The 20836-nt window shown below is 39.0% G+C and overlaps 1 protein-coding gene across 19 annotated transcripts in view; it reads left to right on the plus strand.

Moving 5' to 3' along the window:
• The window catches only part of PLEKHA5 (pleckstrin homology domain containing A5), a 256773-nt gene that overhangs the window by 40974 nt on the left and 194963 nt on the right, over window positions 1-20836 (plus strand). The window contains exon 4 of one of the 19 annotated variants that reach the window (XM_049882591.1): window positions 13908-13932. The exons of the other annotated variants lie outside the window; for them this stretch is intronic. Within the exon in view, the coding sequence (XP_049738548.1) occupies window positions 13908-13917 (10 nt within the window). The 3' untranslated portion in view covers window positions 13918-13932. Of the gene's footprint in view, window positions 1-13907; window positions 13933-20836 lie in introns of those variants that run through there. 19 annotated transcript variants of the gene reach the window in all.

The raw sequence follows: 20836 nt of genomic DNA on the forward strand, positions 1-20836 counted from the left end.
AATAGATAAACGATCAAAATAATCAAAAAGAGGGACTAAATATAGGAGGCATTGAACTGCCAGATGGAGAGTGATACAAGGCGAAATAGAAGGATACAAGTTAGGTTTTTACTTAGAAAAATAGGGGTAAATAAAAAGGTAACCACAAAAAAGAATATCAATTCCATAACTCAAGAAAAAAGCCAAGAAAAACGTAACGACTCAATAAACACAAAGTTAAACATTATGAAAATGAGGGTCTCACAAGCTACTAAGAAAAACGTCTCAGCACAAAAAAGCATGTGGAAAAATGAAATGGCCAACAACACACATGAAAAGGCATCAAAATGACAGCACTAAAAACTTACTTATCTATAATTACGCTGAATGTAAATGGACTAAATGCACCAATAAAGAGACAGAGAGTCACGGACTGGATAAAAAAACACGATCCATCTATATGCTGCCTACAAGAGACACACCTTAGACTTAGAGACACAAACAAACTAAAACTCAAAGGATGGAAAAAAATATATCAAGCAAACAATAAGCAAAAAAGGAGTAACAATATTAATTTCTGACAAAATAGACTTTAGACTTAAATCTGCCACAAAGGATAAAGAAGGACACTATATAATGATAAAAGGGACAATTGATCAGGAAGACATAACCATATTAAATATTTATGCACCTAATGACAGGGCTGCAAGATACATAAATCAAATTTTAACAGAATTGAAAAGTGAGATAGACACCTCCACGTATATAGTAGGAGACTTCAACACACCACTTTCGGAGAAGGACAGGACATCCAGTAAGAAGCTCAATAGAGACACGGAAGACCTACTTACAACAATCAACCAACTTGACCTCATTGACTTATACAGAACTCTCCACCCAACTGCTGCAAAATATACTTTTTTTTCTAGCGCACATGGAACATTCTCTAGAATAGACCACATATTAGGGCATAAAACAAATCTTTCCAGAATCCAAAACATCGAAATATTACCAAGCATCTTCTCAGACCACAAGGCAATGAAGCTAGAAATCAATAACAGAAAAACTGGGGAAAAGAAATCAAATACTTGGAAAATGAACAATACCCTCCTGAAAAAAGACTGGGTTATAGAAGACATCAAGGAGGGAATAAGGAAATTCATAGAAAGCAACGAGAATGAAAATACTTCCTATCAAAACCTCTGGGACACAGCTAAAGCAGTGCTCAGAGGCCAATTTATATCGATAAATGCACACATACAAAAAGAAGAAAGAGCCAAAATAAGAGAACTGTCCCTACAACTTGAACAAATAGAAAGTGAGCAACAAAAGAATCCATCAGGCACCCGAAGAAAACAAATAATAAAAATTAGAGCTGAACTAAATGAATTAGAGAACAGAAAAACAATCGAAAGAATTAACAAAGCCAAAAGCTGGTTCTTTGAAAAAATTAACAAAATTGATAAACCATTGGCTAGACTGACTAAAGAAATACAGGAAAGGAAACTAATAACCCGAATAAGAAACGAGAAGGACCACATCACAACAGAACCAAATGAAATCAAAAGAATCATATCAGATTACTACATAAAATTGTACTCTAACAAATTTGAAAACCTAGAAGAAATGGATAAATTCTTGGAACAATACTACTTACCTAAACTAACACATTCAGAAGTAGAACAACTAAATAGACCCATAACAAAAAAAGAGATTGAAACGGTAATCAAAAAACTCCCAACAAAAAAAAGTCCTGGCCCAGATGGCTTAACTGCAGAGTTCTACCAAACCTTCAGAGAAGACTTAACACCATTACTATTGAAGGTATTTCAAAGTATAGAAAAAGACGGAATACTACCCAACTCATTCTATGAAGCTACCATCTCCCTGATACCAAAACCAGGTAAAGACATTACAAAAAAAGAAAATTTTAGACCTATATCCCTCATGAACATAGATGCAAAAATCCTTAACAAAATTCTAGCCAATAGAATCCAACAACACATCAAAAAAATAATACACCCTGATCAAGTGGGATTTATACCAGGTATGCAAGGCTGGTTTAATATCAGAAAAACCATTAATGTAATCCATCACATAAATAAAACAAAAGATAAAAACGACATGATCTTATCAATAGATGCAGAAAAGGCATTTGACAAAGTTCAACACCCATTTATGATAAAAACTCTAACCAAAATAGGAATTGAAGGAAAATTCCTCAACATAATAAAGGGCATCTATGCAAAGCCAACGGCCAATATCACTCTAAATGGAGAGAACCTGAAAGCATTTCCCTTGAGAACGGGAACCAGACAAGGATGCCCTTTATCACCGCTCTTATTCAACATCGTACTTGAAGTCCTAGCCAGGGCAATTAGGCTCGACAAAGAAATAAAGGGTATCCAGATTGGTAAGGAGGAAGTAAAGCTATCACTATTTGCAGATGACATGATCGTATACATGGAAAACCCTAAGAAATCCTCCAGAAAACTACTGAAACTAATAGAAGAGTTCGGAAGAGTCTCAGGATATAAAATAAACATACAAAAATCACTTGGATTCCTCTACATCAACAAAAAGAACACCGAAGAGGAAATAACCAAATCAATACCATTCACAGTAGCCCCCAAGAAGATAAGATACTTAGGAATAAATCTTACCAAGGATGTAAAAGACCTATACAAAGAAAACTATAAAACTCTGCTACAAGAAATTCAAAAGGACACACTTAAATGGAAAAACATACCCTGCTCATGGATAGGAAGACTTAACATAGTAAAAATGTCTATTCTACCAAAAGCCATTTATACATACAACGCACTTCCAATCCAAATACCAATGTCATACTTTAAGGGAATAGAGAAACAAATCACTAATTTCATATGGAAAGGAAAGAACCCCCGGATAAGCAAAACATTACTGAAAAAGAAGAAGAAAGTGGGAGGCCTCACCCTTCCTGATTTCAGAACCTATTATATAGCTACAGTAGTCAAAACAGCCTGGTACTGGTACAACAACAGGCACATAGACCAATGGAACAGAATTGAGAATCCAGATATAAATCCATCCATTTATGAGCAGCTGATATTTGACAAAGGACCAGTGTCAGTCAATTGGGGAAATAATAGTCTTTTTAACAAATGGTGCTGGCATACCTGGATATCCATTTGCAAAAGAATGAAACAGGACCCATACCTCACACCATGCACAAAAACTAACTCCACGTGGATCAAAGACCTAAACATAAAGACTAAAACGATAAAAATCATGGAAGAAAAAATAGGATCTACCGTAGGAGCCCTAATACAGGGCATAAACAGAATACAAAACATTACCAAAAATGATGAAGAGAAACCAGATAACTGGGAGCTCCTAAAAATCAAACACCTATGCTCATCTAAAGACTTCACCAAAAGAGTAAAAAGACCACCTACAGACTGGGAAAGAATATTCAGCTATGACATCTCAGACCAGCGCCTGATCTCTAAAATCTACATGACTCTGTCAAAACTCAACCACAAAAAGACAAACAACCCAATCAAGAAGTGGGCAAAGGATATGAACACACATTTCACTAAGGAAGATATTCAGGCAGCCAACAGATACATGAGAAAATGCTCTCGATCATTAGCCATTAGAGAAATGCAAATTAAAACTACGATGAGATTCCATCTGACACCAACTAGACTGGCATTAATTCAAAAAACACAAAATAATAAATGCTGGAGAGGCTGTGGAGAGACTGGAACTCTCATACACTGCTGGTGGGATTGTCAAATGGTACAACCACTTTGGAAATCCATCTGGCGTTATCTTAAACAGTTAGAAATAGAACTACCATATAACCCAGAAATCCCACTCCTCGGAATATACCCTAAAGATACAAGACCCTTCACACAAACAGATATATGCACACCCATGTTTATTGCAGCTCTGTTTACAATAGCAAAAAGCTGGAAGCAACCAAGATGTCCATCAACGGACGAATGGGTAAATAAATTGTGGTATATTCACACAATGGAATACTACGCATCGATAAAGAACAGTGACAAATCTCTGAAACATTTCATAACATGGAGGAATCTGGAAGGCATTATGCTGAGCGAAATGAGTCAGTTGCAAAAGGACAAATATTGTATAAGACCACTATTATAAGATCTTGAGAAATAGAAAAAACGGAAAAGAACACATACTTTTGTGGTTACAAAGGGGGGAGGGAGGGAGGGAGGAAGGGAGGGAGAGGGCTTTTTATTGATCAATCTGTAGATGGGAACTGCTTTGGGTGAAGGGAAAGACAACACTCAAAACAAGGAAGGTCAGCCTAATTGGACTGGATTAAAAGTAAAGAGGTTTCCGAGATAAAATGAAAGCTTCAAAGGTTAGCGAAGCAGGGGCTGGGGTCTGGGGAACTCGGTTTGAGGGGACTTCTAAGTCAATGGGCAAAACAATTCTATTATGAAAACACTCTGCATCCCACTTTGAATTGTGGCACCTGGGGTCCTAAATGCCAACAAGCAGCCATCTAAAATACATTAATTGGTCTCAACCCACCGGGAGCAAAGGCAAAGGAAGAACACCAAGGTCACACGACAACTAAGAACCCAAGAGACAGAAAGGGCCACTTGAACCAGAGACCTACATTTTCCTGAGACCAGAAGAACTAGTTGGTGCCCGGCCACAATCGATGTCTGCCCTGTCAGGGAACACAACAGACAACTCCTGAGGGAGCAGGAGACCAATGGGATGCAGACCCCAAATTCTCATTAAAAGACCACACCTAATGGTATGATTGCGACTAGAGGAATCCCAGAGACAATGCTCCCCAGAACTTCTGATGGCACAGGACAGGAACCATCCCCGAAGACAACTCATCAGGCATGAAAAGGACTGGTCAGTGGGGGGGAGAGAGATACTGATGAAGAGTGAGCTAATTAAATCAGGTGGACACGGGAGAGTGTGTTCGCAACTCTTGACTGGAGGGGGGATGGGAAGATAGAGAGAGAGGGAAGATGGTAAAATTGGCACGAAACGAGAGACTGTAAGGGCTGACTCAATAGGGGGAGAGCAAGTGGGAGAAGGGAGTAAGATGTATGTAAACCTACATGTGACAGACTGATTGGAATGGTAAATGTTCACTTGAAGCTTAATAAAAATTTAAAAAAAAAAAAAGATGTCACCGTCAAGACTAAGGTGCGCCTGACCCAAGCCACGGTGTTTTTAATCGTTTCATATGCGTGTGAAAGCTGGATAATGAATAAGGAAGACCAAAGAAGAATTGATGCTTTTGAATTATGGTGTTGGTGGGAAATATCGAATATACCATGGACTGCCAGAAGAACAAACAAATCTGTCTCGGAAGTAGTATAGCCAGAATGGTCTACAGAAGCAAGGAGGGAGGGACTTTGTCTCGCTTAATTTGGATGTGCTACTTTGGGCATAAGTTTTATAGCTACAGAATAATTTTTGCTTTAGCTTTTAAACGAATAACATTTTACCACATCATGTTAATACAACTTCGTATAATGATTTCATGGTTAATGGAGTATTCTTTTTTGTGTATGAGAAAGGCAAAGGGCATTTTATTGAGAAATGTATTTATAGAGAAACAGCACAGAAAAAGAGCTTATGGTTAGGAGTCATACTCAGATTTTATATCAATCATTTGTTTAGAAGTTGTGGTGCTATTTTTTTTTTTTTTTCATAAAAACAATATTGTGTAGGTAAATTTGTCCTTAAACTAGCCTGTACAGTACTGATAGTTCTAGAAAACTTAAATTCACTTGCAATATTTCTTTGGGAAAATGGATCCCTCTACTGTAATCTTGCAAGGACACTCTTTTGCCTTCCTCCTGAATATTTAAGCAGTGTAATTGAGACTTCTCTAGGCTTCTAAGCCTCAGAGGAGGGCTAAGAGGCTTTTGGTGGGACCTTTAGTAAAGGTTTTGTTCTAGGTGTGGTGTGTGGAGACAGAGAGTAAGTAGTAAGATGCAGAGTGAAGATATATGAATATACCTGAACTTCCTGCTTGGAAACTTCTTAGTCTTGAACTAGATGTGTGGTTGTTCTTCTGCTACCAAGAACTGACCTGCATGCCTTCTTTTTCATTGTTTTCTCAGTTCCAATAACTGTGTCTCTTCTTGGCTCACTTCAAATAGGAACACAGTCTCACTGATTTCCTTTGCCTTCTCCTCAAACAATTTTGATAGCCCATGTGATGTTCTCTATGGGTGGGTGTTCTTAGGCTGGGTTCTTTAGAAGAGGAAAACCAGTGAAGTGCATACATAAATATACGTACAGAGATTTATTTCAAGGAAATTGTGGAAGCTGGCAAGTCCCAAATTCGTGGATCAGGCAGCAGGCTGGAGACTTCTCCTGACTCACGTGGTAGCAGGGCTGACGAACCGCAAATCTGTAGTTCAGGTGGTAGGCTGCTTGCACGTCCAAGAACCGAAAGTCAGAGGATGACGAGGCGAATGTGGGATCAAATGCAGGGTGGAGAGAGATCAAGCTTTGCCAGAACATCCATATATATTGGATGCAGGCCACACCCCCAAGGGAACTCCCCTTTCAACTCTTTGGCTGCTCATATCAGATCACAAAATGGAGGATGATTACATAATAACTGTCAATCTACTGAAAATCATGACCTCTCTAAGTTAACACATAGCCATAACCATCTTAGTGGGTATATGTATATCTTCTTTTGTTCATTCCTTCTTTCCATCTAATTGCTAGGAAGCTGGGAAATACACTGAGAAATAGACTCTTTATATAGCCCTCCTCCTTCCTCATGCCTTCTACCCCACCATCTCTGCCTACTCCTGACTTTTCCTCTTTTTTTTGGTATACCATGTTGTATGGATGGTGAAGCCATACAGGTTATATAGGTGTTTGAGTATTAAAAAGCTGTATTTTGTATTTCAGGGTGGCACCCTGATTGTTGTAGATATTTCTTCACAGATGTTGGTGTGAGAGTTTAGGGAGCAAAGAGCTACAAGACATTTCAGAGTTTAGGGGAGGAAATGGATTTAGAGGCTGGGGACATAGATATAATCATTGTACGCTTATTTGAAGGAAGAGAAGGAACGAGATGCAGATTTGTCCATAAGGTTTTATTCTTTACCCTCTTTCTTGTTCTGAGTTCCTTGCAGTAGAAAGCCAGCCAGGTTGGGGTATTAGGTAGGGCAAAACTGGGGAAAAGGAAAGAAAGACGGAAATCTCTTGCGGTGGGGGAGGCACCAGAAGGAAGATTTTCCAGGGTCTTACCCAGCCTCTGAAGCAGAAGTTCTTAACCTTTTCATGTGTATGTGTGTGTACACATGTGTGTATGTATGTTTTATATATATATCTGTCATTGTAAAGAAAACCAATTACATTGAAATGTATCAAAATATTAAAACAAATCTATGATAGCAATATCTGCTTTTTTAACACATTAAAGTCTAGAAGTGAGTCTAATAGCTATGGTAATTTTGAATTGGTGATATGGAAATGATATATTAAGATATCTACAATAATTCAGATATATGATATGAATATATCTGAATTCTCTTGGTGACAAAAATCAGAGGTTGTGCTAATTGTTTATTGCCTGCATTCATAATGGAAGGAGATGCTCAATTTCAGTTAGAGATTAAGGAAAATAAGAGGCAGTTTCTCTTCCATCTGATTTAATGGATTTTCTGAGTTCTGTCCCCAGACCTCTTGATTCCCCAATTTGTGTGTAGGAAAAAAGCACAGGTAGGACCTACAAGTTAGGGGCTATCTTTAGCTATGTAAAAATAGTACCCACTTCCCCACCCTTGATAAAATAAATTATACATGCAGATATAGAATGCCAGGAAAGATAGTTGTATGTATTAAATTATTAAGACATTTTTAGGCTTCCGTCAATCTGAAGCTGTTTTGCACATCAGCAGACATTTATTGGGTGCCTGTGTTACACAAAGCAGTGATCTAGGTACTTTGCCCTACATTATCTAACTTAGTTATTGCCTTCTATTCCTTCTGCCTTTTTAAAAAGACGTGAGATGGTTGACAAAGCACAGTGCAAAATAAGATTAAAATGAAATTAGAAGTGAGTTAGCTTAAAACAAAACAAAGCAAAACAAAAACAAAGGGAGACTGTTATCTGTTACAGGGAGGTCTGCCTTCTTTTTGATGAACTTCAGCCAACTTTACAGAACCAAGATACCCTAATAAATGTTAAATTGACCTAGAACAAGTCATTTAATCTCCCTGCCTCTTCGGTTCCTCATACACAATGATGACAGTTAACTACCCTGTCTACCTCAAAGAGTTGGTGTAGATAGTCTGATTAGATAATGAAAAGCTTTTAAACCTGCAGAGTACCTTCTAAGGTGCTATCTATGAGTCAGAATCAAAGTACATTTTAAGTATGAGGTGCTGTCTCTTACTCAAGGGCAACTGGTTTGTTTTGTTTTTTTATCACTATTAGTGGACCCCTGGTGGTGCAGTGGTTAAGAGCTCAGGTTGCTAACCAAAAGGTGCCTAGTTTGATTCTACCAGCTGCTCCTTGGAAACCCTATGGGGCAGTTCTTCTCTGTCCTGTAGGGTTGCTATGAGTTGGAATCGACTTGATGACAGTGGGTTTTTTAGATCATTATTGGTGGTGGTGGTGGTGGTGGTGGAGGAGTGTGAGGTATGGCCAACACAACTACACTCAGAACAGAATTTTAAAATGGAATGGGACTCTAGCCTGACCTGGTGTCCCCATTTTAACCAGAGAAAAGGAACTAAAATTTATTGGGTGCCTTCTAAGTGTTAGGAGCTCTGGTGGCACAGTGGTTAAGAGCTACAACTGCTAACCAAAAGGTAGAATTCATCAGCTGCCCCTTGGAAACCCTATTGGGCAGTTCTACCCTGTCCTGTAGGGTCTCTATGAGTCAGAATCAACTTGACGGCAACAGGTAAGTATCAGGAACAACGCTGAGGTTTTTCATCATCTCATTTAATCTTCAGAATAATTTGACGAACATACATTATTACAAACCTCCTCCCGTACCCCCCTTCTTAAAAAAAAAAAAAAAGATAAGAAAACTAAGTAGCTTGTCCAAAGTCATGACTGGTTAACCAGGGAACCAGATTCCACTTATATTTGACCTTTTTACTATTCTGCTGTATCCAAAGAAGCCACAGCCTTGAGAATGTGCTGGATCTGTTTCTTCTTGATCATATCCATTCTCCCTGAGTGAACTTATCCTGTCCTATAACATCCATTACCACAGTTGGTACCCCTTATATTTTTATATCTAGCTAACTTCTCAGCTTCAAACCTATTTTCCTATTTCTGCCCGGTGCCTTTTATGTTATTTAAAAAAAAAAAAAAAAAAAAACCCACTGCCGTGAGGTTGATTCCAACTCATAGCAACCCTATAGGACAGAGTAGAACTGCCCCATAGTTTCCAAGGAGCGCCTGGCGGATTTGAACTGCCGACCTCTTGGTTAGCAGCCATAGCACTTAACCACTACGCCACTAGGGTTTCCTTTTATGTTATAAAAGTGAAAGTATAGACATTATAAATGGAAGATATTCCATAGTTAAACACATTGTTTTCCATCCCCCACCCCAACCCTTCCACTTTCCCTCCATTTTTGCCCTCAAAAACAACCAATCAACCAACCAACTCGACTCCCTCTTCGCAAAAAAACAAAAAACAGTCCTGCTCTGTTCTTATGAGGAGCCCTGTTTTAGGGACTCATTCACCCATTCAGATTTCTCAAAACACATTAAGGTTACAGTTTTGGCATCGTCCAAAGATGTTCTCTGGATGGGGTGGAGATGATAGCCCCTCCTCTCCTCCACCCCTGCCACTGGATGCATTTCAGGTCTTCTAAGAAGTACCATGTCATACTTAGTTTTCTTATTTAGTATTCTGCTAATGGCTTTGTAAGAACGTACTGTATCTCTCAGTTCTACACACAGCGCTAGTTAGGTCAAGCTCACATGCATGCATCATTAAACTTAGTACATTTCTGATGCTCAGTAAACGTTTATTGTTTTAGTTAGAAACCTAGTAGATAAGCACCTTGGTTCTTTGGCGTTTAACACTGGTTTCTTTTCAGTTCGTCTAGTAAATCTTGATCAAAAGAATCTTATTTCTGGGTTGGAACCTTTTAGCATCTTGTATATCATTTTTACAGGTCTTTGGAGAGTATTTAGTTCCCTCACATCCTTAATCAGTCTTAAATTGGCAGTGATGAAATCTTTGATACTCAGAGATGAGATCTGAAGTGTAGAAAGAGTTTAAACTAGAAACCTGTAATACTTGTTCAGCCTGTGCTGTAACCAAGACTGGGCAGATTCTCTGCAGGAGCCAAGCTGAGGAACTTCCTACACTTAGTAATTTGTAATGTCTTTCATCCTGTAAAACTTCTTTATATTTTGGTTAAACTCTGAACACAAAAACATTTCAGGGGATGTAGTTATGTCATGGTTACACTGTGAGCAGTTTTCAAGAGGGATCACTGATGGGAACATAATTAAGGTTGTCCAAAGTACCAGTATTTAATATTGTTCCAAGTACCATTATTTAACTTTGGCTTCAGTTTGTAAAATACATAGGAGGAGGATTAATAACTTTTCGCTTTAATACCAAAACCAAACCTGTTGCCGCTGAGTCAGTTTCTACTCAGAGCGACTCTATAGGACACAGTAGAACTGCCCTGTAGGGTTTCCAAGGATTCTAACTGCTGACCTTTTGGTTAGTAGCTGAGCTCTTAACCATTGCACCACCAGGGCTCCTTACACTTTCATAGCAAACATTTATAGAAGGTCAACTCTAGAGGAGTCCCTGCATGGTGCAGATGATTAAGCGATCAACTATTAGATGAAAGGTTGGTGGCTCAGACCCACCCAGAGGAACCTAGGAATCGGTTTCTGAAAGGTCATGGCCTTGAAAACTCTATGGAGTGCAGCTATATTCTGACACACAAGAGGTTGCCATGAGTTTTAATTGACTCTACAGCAACTAACAACAGCTCTGGAGGCATAGTGGTAGGAACCTTAGAGAAGGAAGCTTTGAGTAAAAGGTCCAGTCCCCAAGGGAACATGGCTCATGCTAGACGTGGCTTGTGCTAGACAAGTTTGTAGACTAGGAGACTGGATTTAACTTAAGAATGCTTCATTTCATCCTAAACATGTAGTAAATTGGAGTGATCTAGTACGTTGCTCCCCCATTGCTCACTGAAATATCCAGAGATGCTCTGGTGATTTTTCTCGCAGCCAGCTTATACCTGGGTTCCGAGATGGGAGTTTCTCAGACCAGTAAACTTTTAGAAATTATTTCAAGATGGTCAAAGGGTTACCAAGTTTGTATTTTGCTAAATAAAAATATTTTCTAAATGTCCCATTTACTATCACAGTCATATCATAAAACAAAGGCTTTTTATTGTCCAAAATTAGAAAGGACATAATCCAAAGACCAGTCCTTAAGTTCAAGTAGGGTTTCAGATTTCAAAAAAAGTGAAATACATTGCCCTCATTTTTTTTTTTATTCCACCATCAACTGGGATAAACTTTGTCATAAATTAGCATTTAAGACATAAATCAGCATTCTAATTTAAGTCAGAATTTGGGAACCTCTGCTCAATGTGAAAAGGGTAGTCCTTGCATGAGGACCACCATAGTTTCCTTTTCCCTGGTAACTTCTACTTGCATGAGGACCACCATAGTTTCCTGTTCCCTAGTAACTCCTCCTTGACTGTCTGCCCCTTGATGTACCTTGGATTCCCAGCATTTATTGTCTTTCACATCGCTCATCCCATCCCTCCCTCGTTGTTGTTAGTTGGCTCCGACTCATGGGGTTTAGGTATAACAGAATGAAGTGTTTCCCAGTCCTCTGCCATTTTCATGATCGTATGTTTGAGTTCATTGTTGTGACCATTGTATTAATCCATCTCACTGAGGATTTCCCTTGTTTTACTGACCCTCTACTTTACCAGCAATGATGTCCTTTCCGAACAATTGGTCTTTCTTGATGATGTTTCCACAATAAGTGAGTCAGAGCCTTGCCATCCTCACTTCTAAGGAGCATTCTGGTTGTATTTCTCCTAAGACTGATTTGTTCAGTCTGGCAGTTCACGGTCTATTCAGTGTTCTTGGCCAGTACCACAATTCGAATGCATTGATTCTTCTTCAGTCTCACTTCCTTTAAAAGAAGAATAATGTCCCCATTCTAATTGTTTTCATATTTTACTTTCATGAATGGCATATTTGAACATAAAAGTATGATTCAGAAATTAGCATTTTATTCCAACTTTTTGCACTGTAGTAATACCAACTAAATTAATATTTAAGCCTGGACAAGAGGACTTCCTTATTGGGAGGAAAACAATTACTGGGCCCTGCTTATCCAAGTGAGGATTAAGAATTCCCTTCCACCCTTTTCAGAAATAATATTCTGAGTTTTTGGTACTCAGTGTTTTTAGCTTACTGTTGTGGTATTTGTTACTTAAGAAAATGATTTTTCAATTGGTCAGTTTTATTTTGGAAGTAGTTATGAAAGTTGTGAAATATGAAATAAAACTATTGTGAGTTTATCAAGTACTCTTTAATATATATTTACTATTTAAAATCTGGTTTTCATTAACATAATCTGGGTTTTTTTTGTTTTGTTTTGTTTTTTGACGTTCTACCTATGTTTAATTAAGCTAAGTTAAAGTACCACTGTACTCAATAGATAGCAAAGCTATTCTTGTAGCGTGATGGTTTGTGCTTAAGAATATAGACTTTGGAATCAGAAAAGCCTGGGTTTGACTTACAGCTTTAACCTTATTAGCCCTGTGCTTGAGAAAGTTACTTAACCTCTTTAAGCCTCAGTTTCCTCATCCTTAAAATGAGGGTAATAACATCTAATTCATAGGATTGTCGTAAGAGCGAGGTAACATAAAGGATATGTAGCAGTTTAGCCGTTGTTGTCCAGTTGGCTCCAACTCATAGCACCCCAGTTGTGTCAGAGGAGAACTGTGTGCTTCATAGGATTTCCAGGGGTTGAGTTTTTGACATAGATTGCCATTCTTTTCTTTCGAGATGCCAGTAGGTGGCCTTGAACCTCCAGACTTGTGGTTAGCATCCAGTCACGTTGTTTGCACCATCCGGGAACTCCAAAGTATGTATAGTACATAGTAGGTACTGAAATGTCGTAGAGTGACAACAGATACTATGTTTAAGGTGAAAATAAGGAGGTTTATCGAGAGCAAAAGCAGCTCAAGCTGAGGACACTTTGGATCTCGCAAAGTGAAAACCAGTGCTCGGAAAAGCTGCAGTTATATAGGCAAAGTTACAGGGTTGAATCCGAACTTAAGCTTGCAGCATTCTGATTGGTAGGTAAGCAGTCCGTAAAGTGGAAGGCAGGATAGCTCAAAGTGGGGCTTTGGTTGGAATTGGTTAACAGAGTGTATGTGGGTTATGGGGATTGGGTACACACACATAATTGGGCAAGTTCGAGTTCACAAGGGGGTCACAGGATAAATGAAAGGGGGCCAGGGTCTGCTGGCTCCTCCCAGCCAGAGGCCCAGGACCGTATGTATATGAAGAAGTCAGGGTTATAGTCTCAGAAGCAGAAGTCACAAAATAGAGTCGGGCCTACGCCTGAACCACCCACCTGATGCATGCCAGGCATCTTAGTTTTGGAACCCTTGCACACGATTAACAATATTTTTGTGGCAGCTTCTTTACTTAAGTTGAATCAAAACAAAAAATGGACACTTTTAACGGACTTAATTTTAAAGGTATTGACAGTTGGGTCTCTTACAGTATAACTAAAAGACTAGATGGAATTTATTTTAACAGATACTTATGTAAGGAATACCATTCTCCAGGTACTTGCTTTTGTACCTTAATAAATATTAGTTCTCTTAAGCTACATAGTTACGAGGTAAGTAATATTTTTGTCATTTTACAGAAGCAACTGAGGCTTAAAGAGGGCAATAACTACCCGAGGTCACCCAGGTACGTAAGTGATGCAGTTGGGATCTGGCTCTAAAGTCTTCGATCTTCATGTTACACTATTCTGCCTTTCCTAGTGTTCTTTTTTCAGTAGATTGTGTGTGGGCTTCTTCTTTTTTTTTTTTTTAAATAGTAACAGTTCTTTGCTGATGTTAATACATGAGAGCAAAGTCCCAAATCAGAGCAAGGTTGAAGAAAGTTTAACCTAAATTTAACACTTGACTTAATTTTAGCTAGCTCATTCTGTGTAATGCTGACCTCACTGGAACATATTGTAGTTGCATAAATGCATTGTGGTACTAAATGTCCTGTACCTAATGTTTTATATCTCAGTGGCAAAAGATAACAGTGTTATCTCATTGTCTTTGCTTTTGTCTCCGTTTTTTCATTTGAGTGTCTGTGGTTGTGCCTGGGCTGTCTTTTTTTGGGTGGATCTATGTGTCTGTACTCAGCTGTCACAGATTATTATCACCGCTGAATGGCCTGCCGTGTCCTGAATTATCCTTTTATACCTTAGCTGACTGGGACAAGTGACAGTTATCTAGGAACTTTCCTCCTTGGCTTCTATGCAGAAACCGGAGACTGTCAGCTGTCCAGAAGTCTCAGATCATTTCTCTGGTCTGCAGTTTACAAGTTAGCTGCTGTCAAGTTCTTGTGTTTGTAGCTATTAAATGTCCATAATGCTAAATTGAACTTCCAAAAAAAAAAAAAAAAACTCTATGTTTCACCTTTATTCTTTTTTTCTTCTCTTTTGGAAGGTAGTAGTGATGGTGACAACATTAATTTCTTTCTTTGTTATTATGTGAATCATTTAGCCTTTGATGTGCCAGTCTCTGTGACTCTTATCTGTTAATAGGCGCTTCACCTTATATTTTGTTTAAATTGAACATTCACTTATTATCAGATAAGCCAGTGGTTTTGAAATATCTATATGTTATCATTCCACTACCAAAAAAATTAAAAGAAGTTGCTAAACCACATACTCAACCAGACAAATAACACCTACTCCAGTGGAGACTTGCTCTCTGTTAACAAACTGATACTGTTCACACAACCCATGGCCCACCCTTCCCACCTCCTTTCTAACTGATTGCTATGTCTGTTCAGGAGTGTCTCCCTTTTGCAATCCATACTTCGCGTGTAGGTCGGTGATGCAAGCAATCTCCAGGGTAACCTTGGGGTAGCAGTCTGATTTCAGATTGTTCTGGGAGGTAAGAAAAGTAGAGCCAGAGAGCTAAAAAAAAAAAAGAAAGTCTCTTTCAAAAGGGGTAGACTGAATGCAGCCCACTTAATCCTGAGTGGCAGCAAATGTAACAGTTTATTTGATTCAAGAAACTATGTAGAATGAAGTCTTTTTTTTTTTTTTGCTTAATACAAATTTGGAAACCCTGGTGGCGTAGTGGGTAAGCGCTACGGCTGCTAACCAAAGGGTTGGCAGTTTGAATCCGCCAGGCGCTCCTTGGAAACTCTATGGAGCATTTCTGCTTTGTCCTATAGGGTCTCTATGAGTCAGAATCGACTCGATGGCACTGGGTTTTGGTTTTTGGTAACACAAATGTATTCTCTTACAGTTCTGGAGGTCGAAAGTATAAAATGAGTTTCACTGGCTAAAATCAAGGTGTCAGCAGGGTTGGTTCGTTTTGGAGGTTCTAGGAGAGAATCCATTTCTTTACGTTTCCAGCTTCCAAAGGTCGCCCACGTTTCTTGGCTCACAGGCCTCTTCCTCTTGTCTTCAAAGCCAGCAATGGCCAGTAGGAGTCCTCACATTGCAATAGTAAGAAGTTTTGATTTTGGTGTTGGCATTACTCTTGCATAAGACTCTTCTGAGGCTTTTTTCCCCCCCTTTGGAAACTTGGCCGTGGGCTGAATGAGTCTTGATGCTTAGATAACTTTTTTGTGGTTCTTAGCTGTGCTGACAGCTTTCGGGTTTTGAAATCCTATCTTTTCCTGACTTGTTTGACCTGTGTTAACTCCACAGTTTTTCATTACATTTCTTCCATTCGTTTTACTCATTCAGCCAACCAGAATGTGCTTATGTAGCCTCTACGCTGTGCTTGGTGGCATACTTTTTACTGGGGTTATTGTGGTGGGCCAAACAGACGTGGGCCCTATCCTTATGGAATTTTCATTCTAGCTGGGGAGTTAATCATTAAACCAGTTGTCGACAAATAAATGTGAAATTAAATTGTGATAAACCTAGTGAAAGAGAGGAGCACAATGTTAGAAGATCCAGTCTGTGAGAAGTTGACTAAATTGAGATCCAAAGGATAGATAAGAATTACCTAGGCAAAGATGGAAAGGCAGGTCATGCTAGGCATAGGGAATAGTTTGGTGAAAAACCCTGTGGAGGTGGTAGATTTGAGGGACTCAAGAAAGGCCTGTGTGACTGGAGTGCATGGACCCAGAAGCATGGGACAAGAAGGAGTGTGGGGCAGGCTGCAGCGGGCGAGGTGTATGTATAGGGTCATACAGAGCAGAACCATGAAGGCCATGTTAAAAGATTTTCCTGTTTATCCTAATGTGCCGCAGTCACATTTCTATTTTGAAAAGCTCATCTTGTGAGACGAGATTAAAAAGGGATCTGAATGGACGTAGGAAATCAATTAGGAAGCTATTGCCAATGCCAGCTTAATTAATTTTCGGTTACAAAATTGAGCTTAGGTTTCATCATTTTTGTGCTTTGTATTTGGGATGTACATGGTAGAAAATTTTCTTTCCATCTGTCTTGCAAAGGACTTTGAGGTTTACTTGGATTTAAGGAAATGTTACTTGAGATTCCTAGCTATCCGACCATTGAGAAGCAGGTACTTACTTGGTGTCAGATAATTGCCTGTCACTGTAATTTTAAGAAAAGCTCAGGTGAATTGAGGCTCAGGTGCTATTTTGGCTGCTGATAGTTTCATTGACTTCTTGTTTTTTGTTCTGTTATGATACTCGTGGTGGTGAAAGTGACACCAGCAGAATAGTGACAGTAGTAATACTAGCAAATGTGTATGTAGGAGTCAGAAACTGTTCTGAGTGAGATAAACGTATAAGAGCATGTGTGTCTATCTCCATCTATGTCTCACACAATCTCATGAGGTGTTGGACCTCTTATTTTCCCTACCTTACAGATGAAAATGGGGCTTAGAGAGCTTTATGATATTTCAGAGTGGGGTTTAAAAGAGTACAACTCTTAACCATTCCTTTACATGGTGAAAGGTGGGAAGTGACAGAGTTAGAGAGATTAGGTAGAGCCCAAGGTCACACTGCCCAGTAAGTCAGGGGAGCAGGATGCAAGCTGTCATGGATTGAATTCTGTCCCCCCAGAATATCTGTCAACTTGGCTAGGTCATGATTCCAAGTATTGTATGATTGTCTACCATTTTGTCGTCTGATACGATTTCCCCTCGTATTGTAAATCCTATGTCTATGATGTAATGAGATGGACTAGTGGCACTTGGATTGATGAGATCTACAAGATTAGATACTATCTTAAGCCAGTCTCTTTTGGGATATAAAAGAGAGAAGTAAGCAGAGAGGTAGGGGGAACTCATACCACCAAGAATGAAGAGCAGGAGCATGTGTCCTTTGGACCCAGGGTCCCTGCGTGAAGAAACTCCTAGTCCAGGGAAAGATTGATGACAAGGACCTTCCTCCAGAGCCAAGAAGAGAAAGCCTTCTCCTGAAGGCGATGCCCTGAATTTGGACTTGTAGCCTATCAGACTGTGAGAGAATAAATTTCTCTTTGTCGAAGCCATCCACTTGTGGTATTTCTGTTATGGCAGCACTAGATGACTAAGTCACAAGCCTAGGCCCTCTGGCTCCAGAGTCCATGTTTTTCACGAGGATTCTCTTCTGCCAAGTAAATTATAGGGCTCAGGAGTATAGTTTTGTTTAATTCAAGGATTATCAGATTGCAAATGTTTCCAACTGGTTCACTTTACAGAGTGGCAACCCATTTTCTTTTAGTGTGTTCTTGAAATTGTTTTATGTCCTTGAGATCACGTTTGATATATAATTTTGAAACCGTAATACTCCATTGCAGGGATGCACTGTGAATTTATTAAACTTCCTTTAATTTTAGATTATTTCCAATCTTTTATTATTATAAATGGTGCCTTGAATACTGGCCTATAAATGTTAGTCTGCATTTCAAATAATTAAAAATTTTTTTTTATTGTGGTAAAATATGTATAACAAAACAGTTGCCATTTCAGCCATGTTTACGTGTACAGTCCAGTGACATTAATTACATTCATTATGTTGCACGACCATCACCACCATTCGTTTCCAAGTTTTCTTCCACTCTCAACAGAAACTCAATACCTTTAAGCAGTAACTCCCCATTCTCCCTTTCCACCTGCCCCTGTTAGCCGCTAATAAACTTTGGTCTGTATGCACGTGCCTACTCTAGATCTTTCGTATGAGTGAGATCATACAATATTTGTCCTTTTGTGCCTGGCTTATTTTACTCTGCATAATGTTTTCAAGGTTCATCCATGTTGTAGCATGTATCAGGACTTAATTTCTCTTTATGGCTGAACACTATTCCATTCCATGGGTATACCATATTTTGTTTATCCATTCATCTGTTAGTGGGCACCTTGGGTTGTTTATATCTTTTGGCTATTATGAATAATGCTGCAATGAACATTGGTGTACAAGTATCTGTTTTCAGATAGTTTCCTTAGGATATATTACTCTCAGGAGCATACCCAGTCAAAGGTTCTAAATATTTGTTACAAACATAGAGTTATATGAATTCCTAGGAAGATGGCACCGATTTCTACTGATACTGGTAGTATTTGATGGGATTTTCCTGTGTTGCCTCACAATTACCTTTTTAAAATTGTCATCACTTTTTAGGCAAAATTTAGACTTTTCTTTGGTAGTGTGATAGGATTAATTTATATGCTCATTAATGATGTCCTTCCTTCCATCCCTCCTTCCCTGCCTCCTTTCTTCTTTCTTCTTTCCATCCTTCCAGGATCCTACTTGCAAAAGTAACCAAAAGAGAATATCTAGGAATAACAACAAAATGATGTAGAACCATTGGGTAAGGAGGCACTTAGGAACATGGTACTTTACTAAGGGTTATAAATTAAGAAACAAATGAACAAAACAAAAACCAAACCTGTTTCCATTGATTCAATTCCCACTCACAGTAACCCCATAGGACAGAGTGGAACTGCCCCATAGGGTTTGCGAGGAGCGGCTGGTGGATTAGAACTGCTGACCTCTTGGATAGCAGTTGACCTCTTAACCACTGCACCACCATGTTCCTGGATTGTAAGACTGAATATGGGAAAGATACTCATTCTTCCCCCACATTTATAGGTTAATTGCAATTCCAGTAAAAATCCCATTGGAATTTTTTTTTTGAACTTGCCTAAATAATTCTAAAATTGTCTTGAAGGATAAACAAGCAGTCATCATCAAAATATTTTATAAAGAATGAAGAGAGGCCACTTGCTGTACTAGTGTCTTAGTCATCTAGTACTGCTGTAACAGAAATAGCACAAGTGGATGGCTTTAAGAAAGAGAAATTTGTTTTCTCACAGTCTAGTAGGCTAGAAGTCCAAATTCAGGGCGTTTTCTCCAGAGGCAGGCTTTCTCTCTCTTTTGGCTCTGGAGGAAGGTCCTTCTTGCCACTCTTCCCCCGGAGTAGGAGTTTTCTGCTCAGGAACCCTGGGTCCAAAGGATGCATTCTGCCCCTAGCACTGCTGTCTTGGTGGTATGAGGTCCCCTCTCTCTGCTCGCTTCCGGTTTCCTTTTTATCTCTTGAGAGATAAAAGGTGGTGCGGGCCACACCCCAGGGAAACTCCCTTTACATTGAATCAGGGATATGACCTAGATAAGAGTGTTATAATCCCGTCCTAATCCTCTTTAACCTGAAATCACAAAATGAAGGACAACCACACAGTACTGGGAATCATGGCCTAACCAAGTTGACACATATTTTTGGGGAACGCAATTCAATCCATGACAACTAGATAATAAAATATCTTATGTTCTGAAAGTAATTAGAAGTGTATGAGACTCATCAGAATGGCTATAATGACGAAGATAGAAAATGCCAAGTGTTGACTGCGGTAGTAGTGCAAATTGTTATCATCATCCTAGAATACTGTTGAGTAGTGTCTACCAAAGCTAAGTGTACATGTATTCTATGACCCAATCATTCCACTCTCAGGTAAGTACTCGATAGAAATGTATATATATGTTCACCTAGCGCCACAGACAAGATTGTTCATAATAGTTGTATTAATAATAGCAAAAACCTGGAAAGTACTCAAATGCCCAACAATAGTAGATCAATAAATAGTGGTGTATTCATACAGTGGCATACCGTATAGTAATGAGAATAAGTCATCTACAACCGCATGTGACAGTTTGGCTCAATATAAAGTGCTAACTAATCTACAGGGAAAACTAATCTGTGCTGTTAAAATTGAGGATAATGGTTACCCTGAAACATTTTATTACTTAGTAGAGGAGTAGTTGTGATGGAAGGGAACATGGTGAGTTTTTGGGGTGCTGGTAGTAATCGATGGCACTGGGTTTGTTTTTTGTTTTTTTTTTTTTTGGGTAGTATTCTGTGTTCAGTTTGTGAAAATTTCTTGAGCTGTTAATTTATGGTGTTATGTGTGATACTGGCACAAGAATGGACAATTAGTATATAATTACAAGGGCTATCACAGCTCACTGGAGAGATATTTAATAAACAGTATTGGAAAAAAGGGTTCTCTTCGGTTCAATACGTTCAGCAAAGTAGAAGAATTAAATATGAAAAAGTAAACCCATAAAGCAAACAAACCAACCTGTTGCCATCGAGTTGATTTTGACTCATAGTGACCCCATAGAACTGCTCCGTGGGGTTTCCGAGAAGGGGCTAGTGGATTT

This window comes from Elephas maximus, chromosome 4, assembly GCF_024166365.1.
Source record: "Elephas maximus indicus isolate mEleMax1 chromosome 4, mEleMax1 primary haplotype, whole genome shotgun sequence".
In the NCBI taxonomy this organism is placed as follows: domain Eukaryota; kingdom Metazoa; phylum Chordata; class Mammalia; order Proboscidea; family Elephantidae; genus Elephas; species Elephas maximus.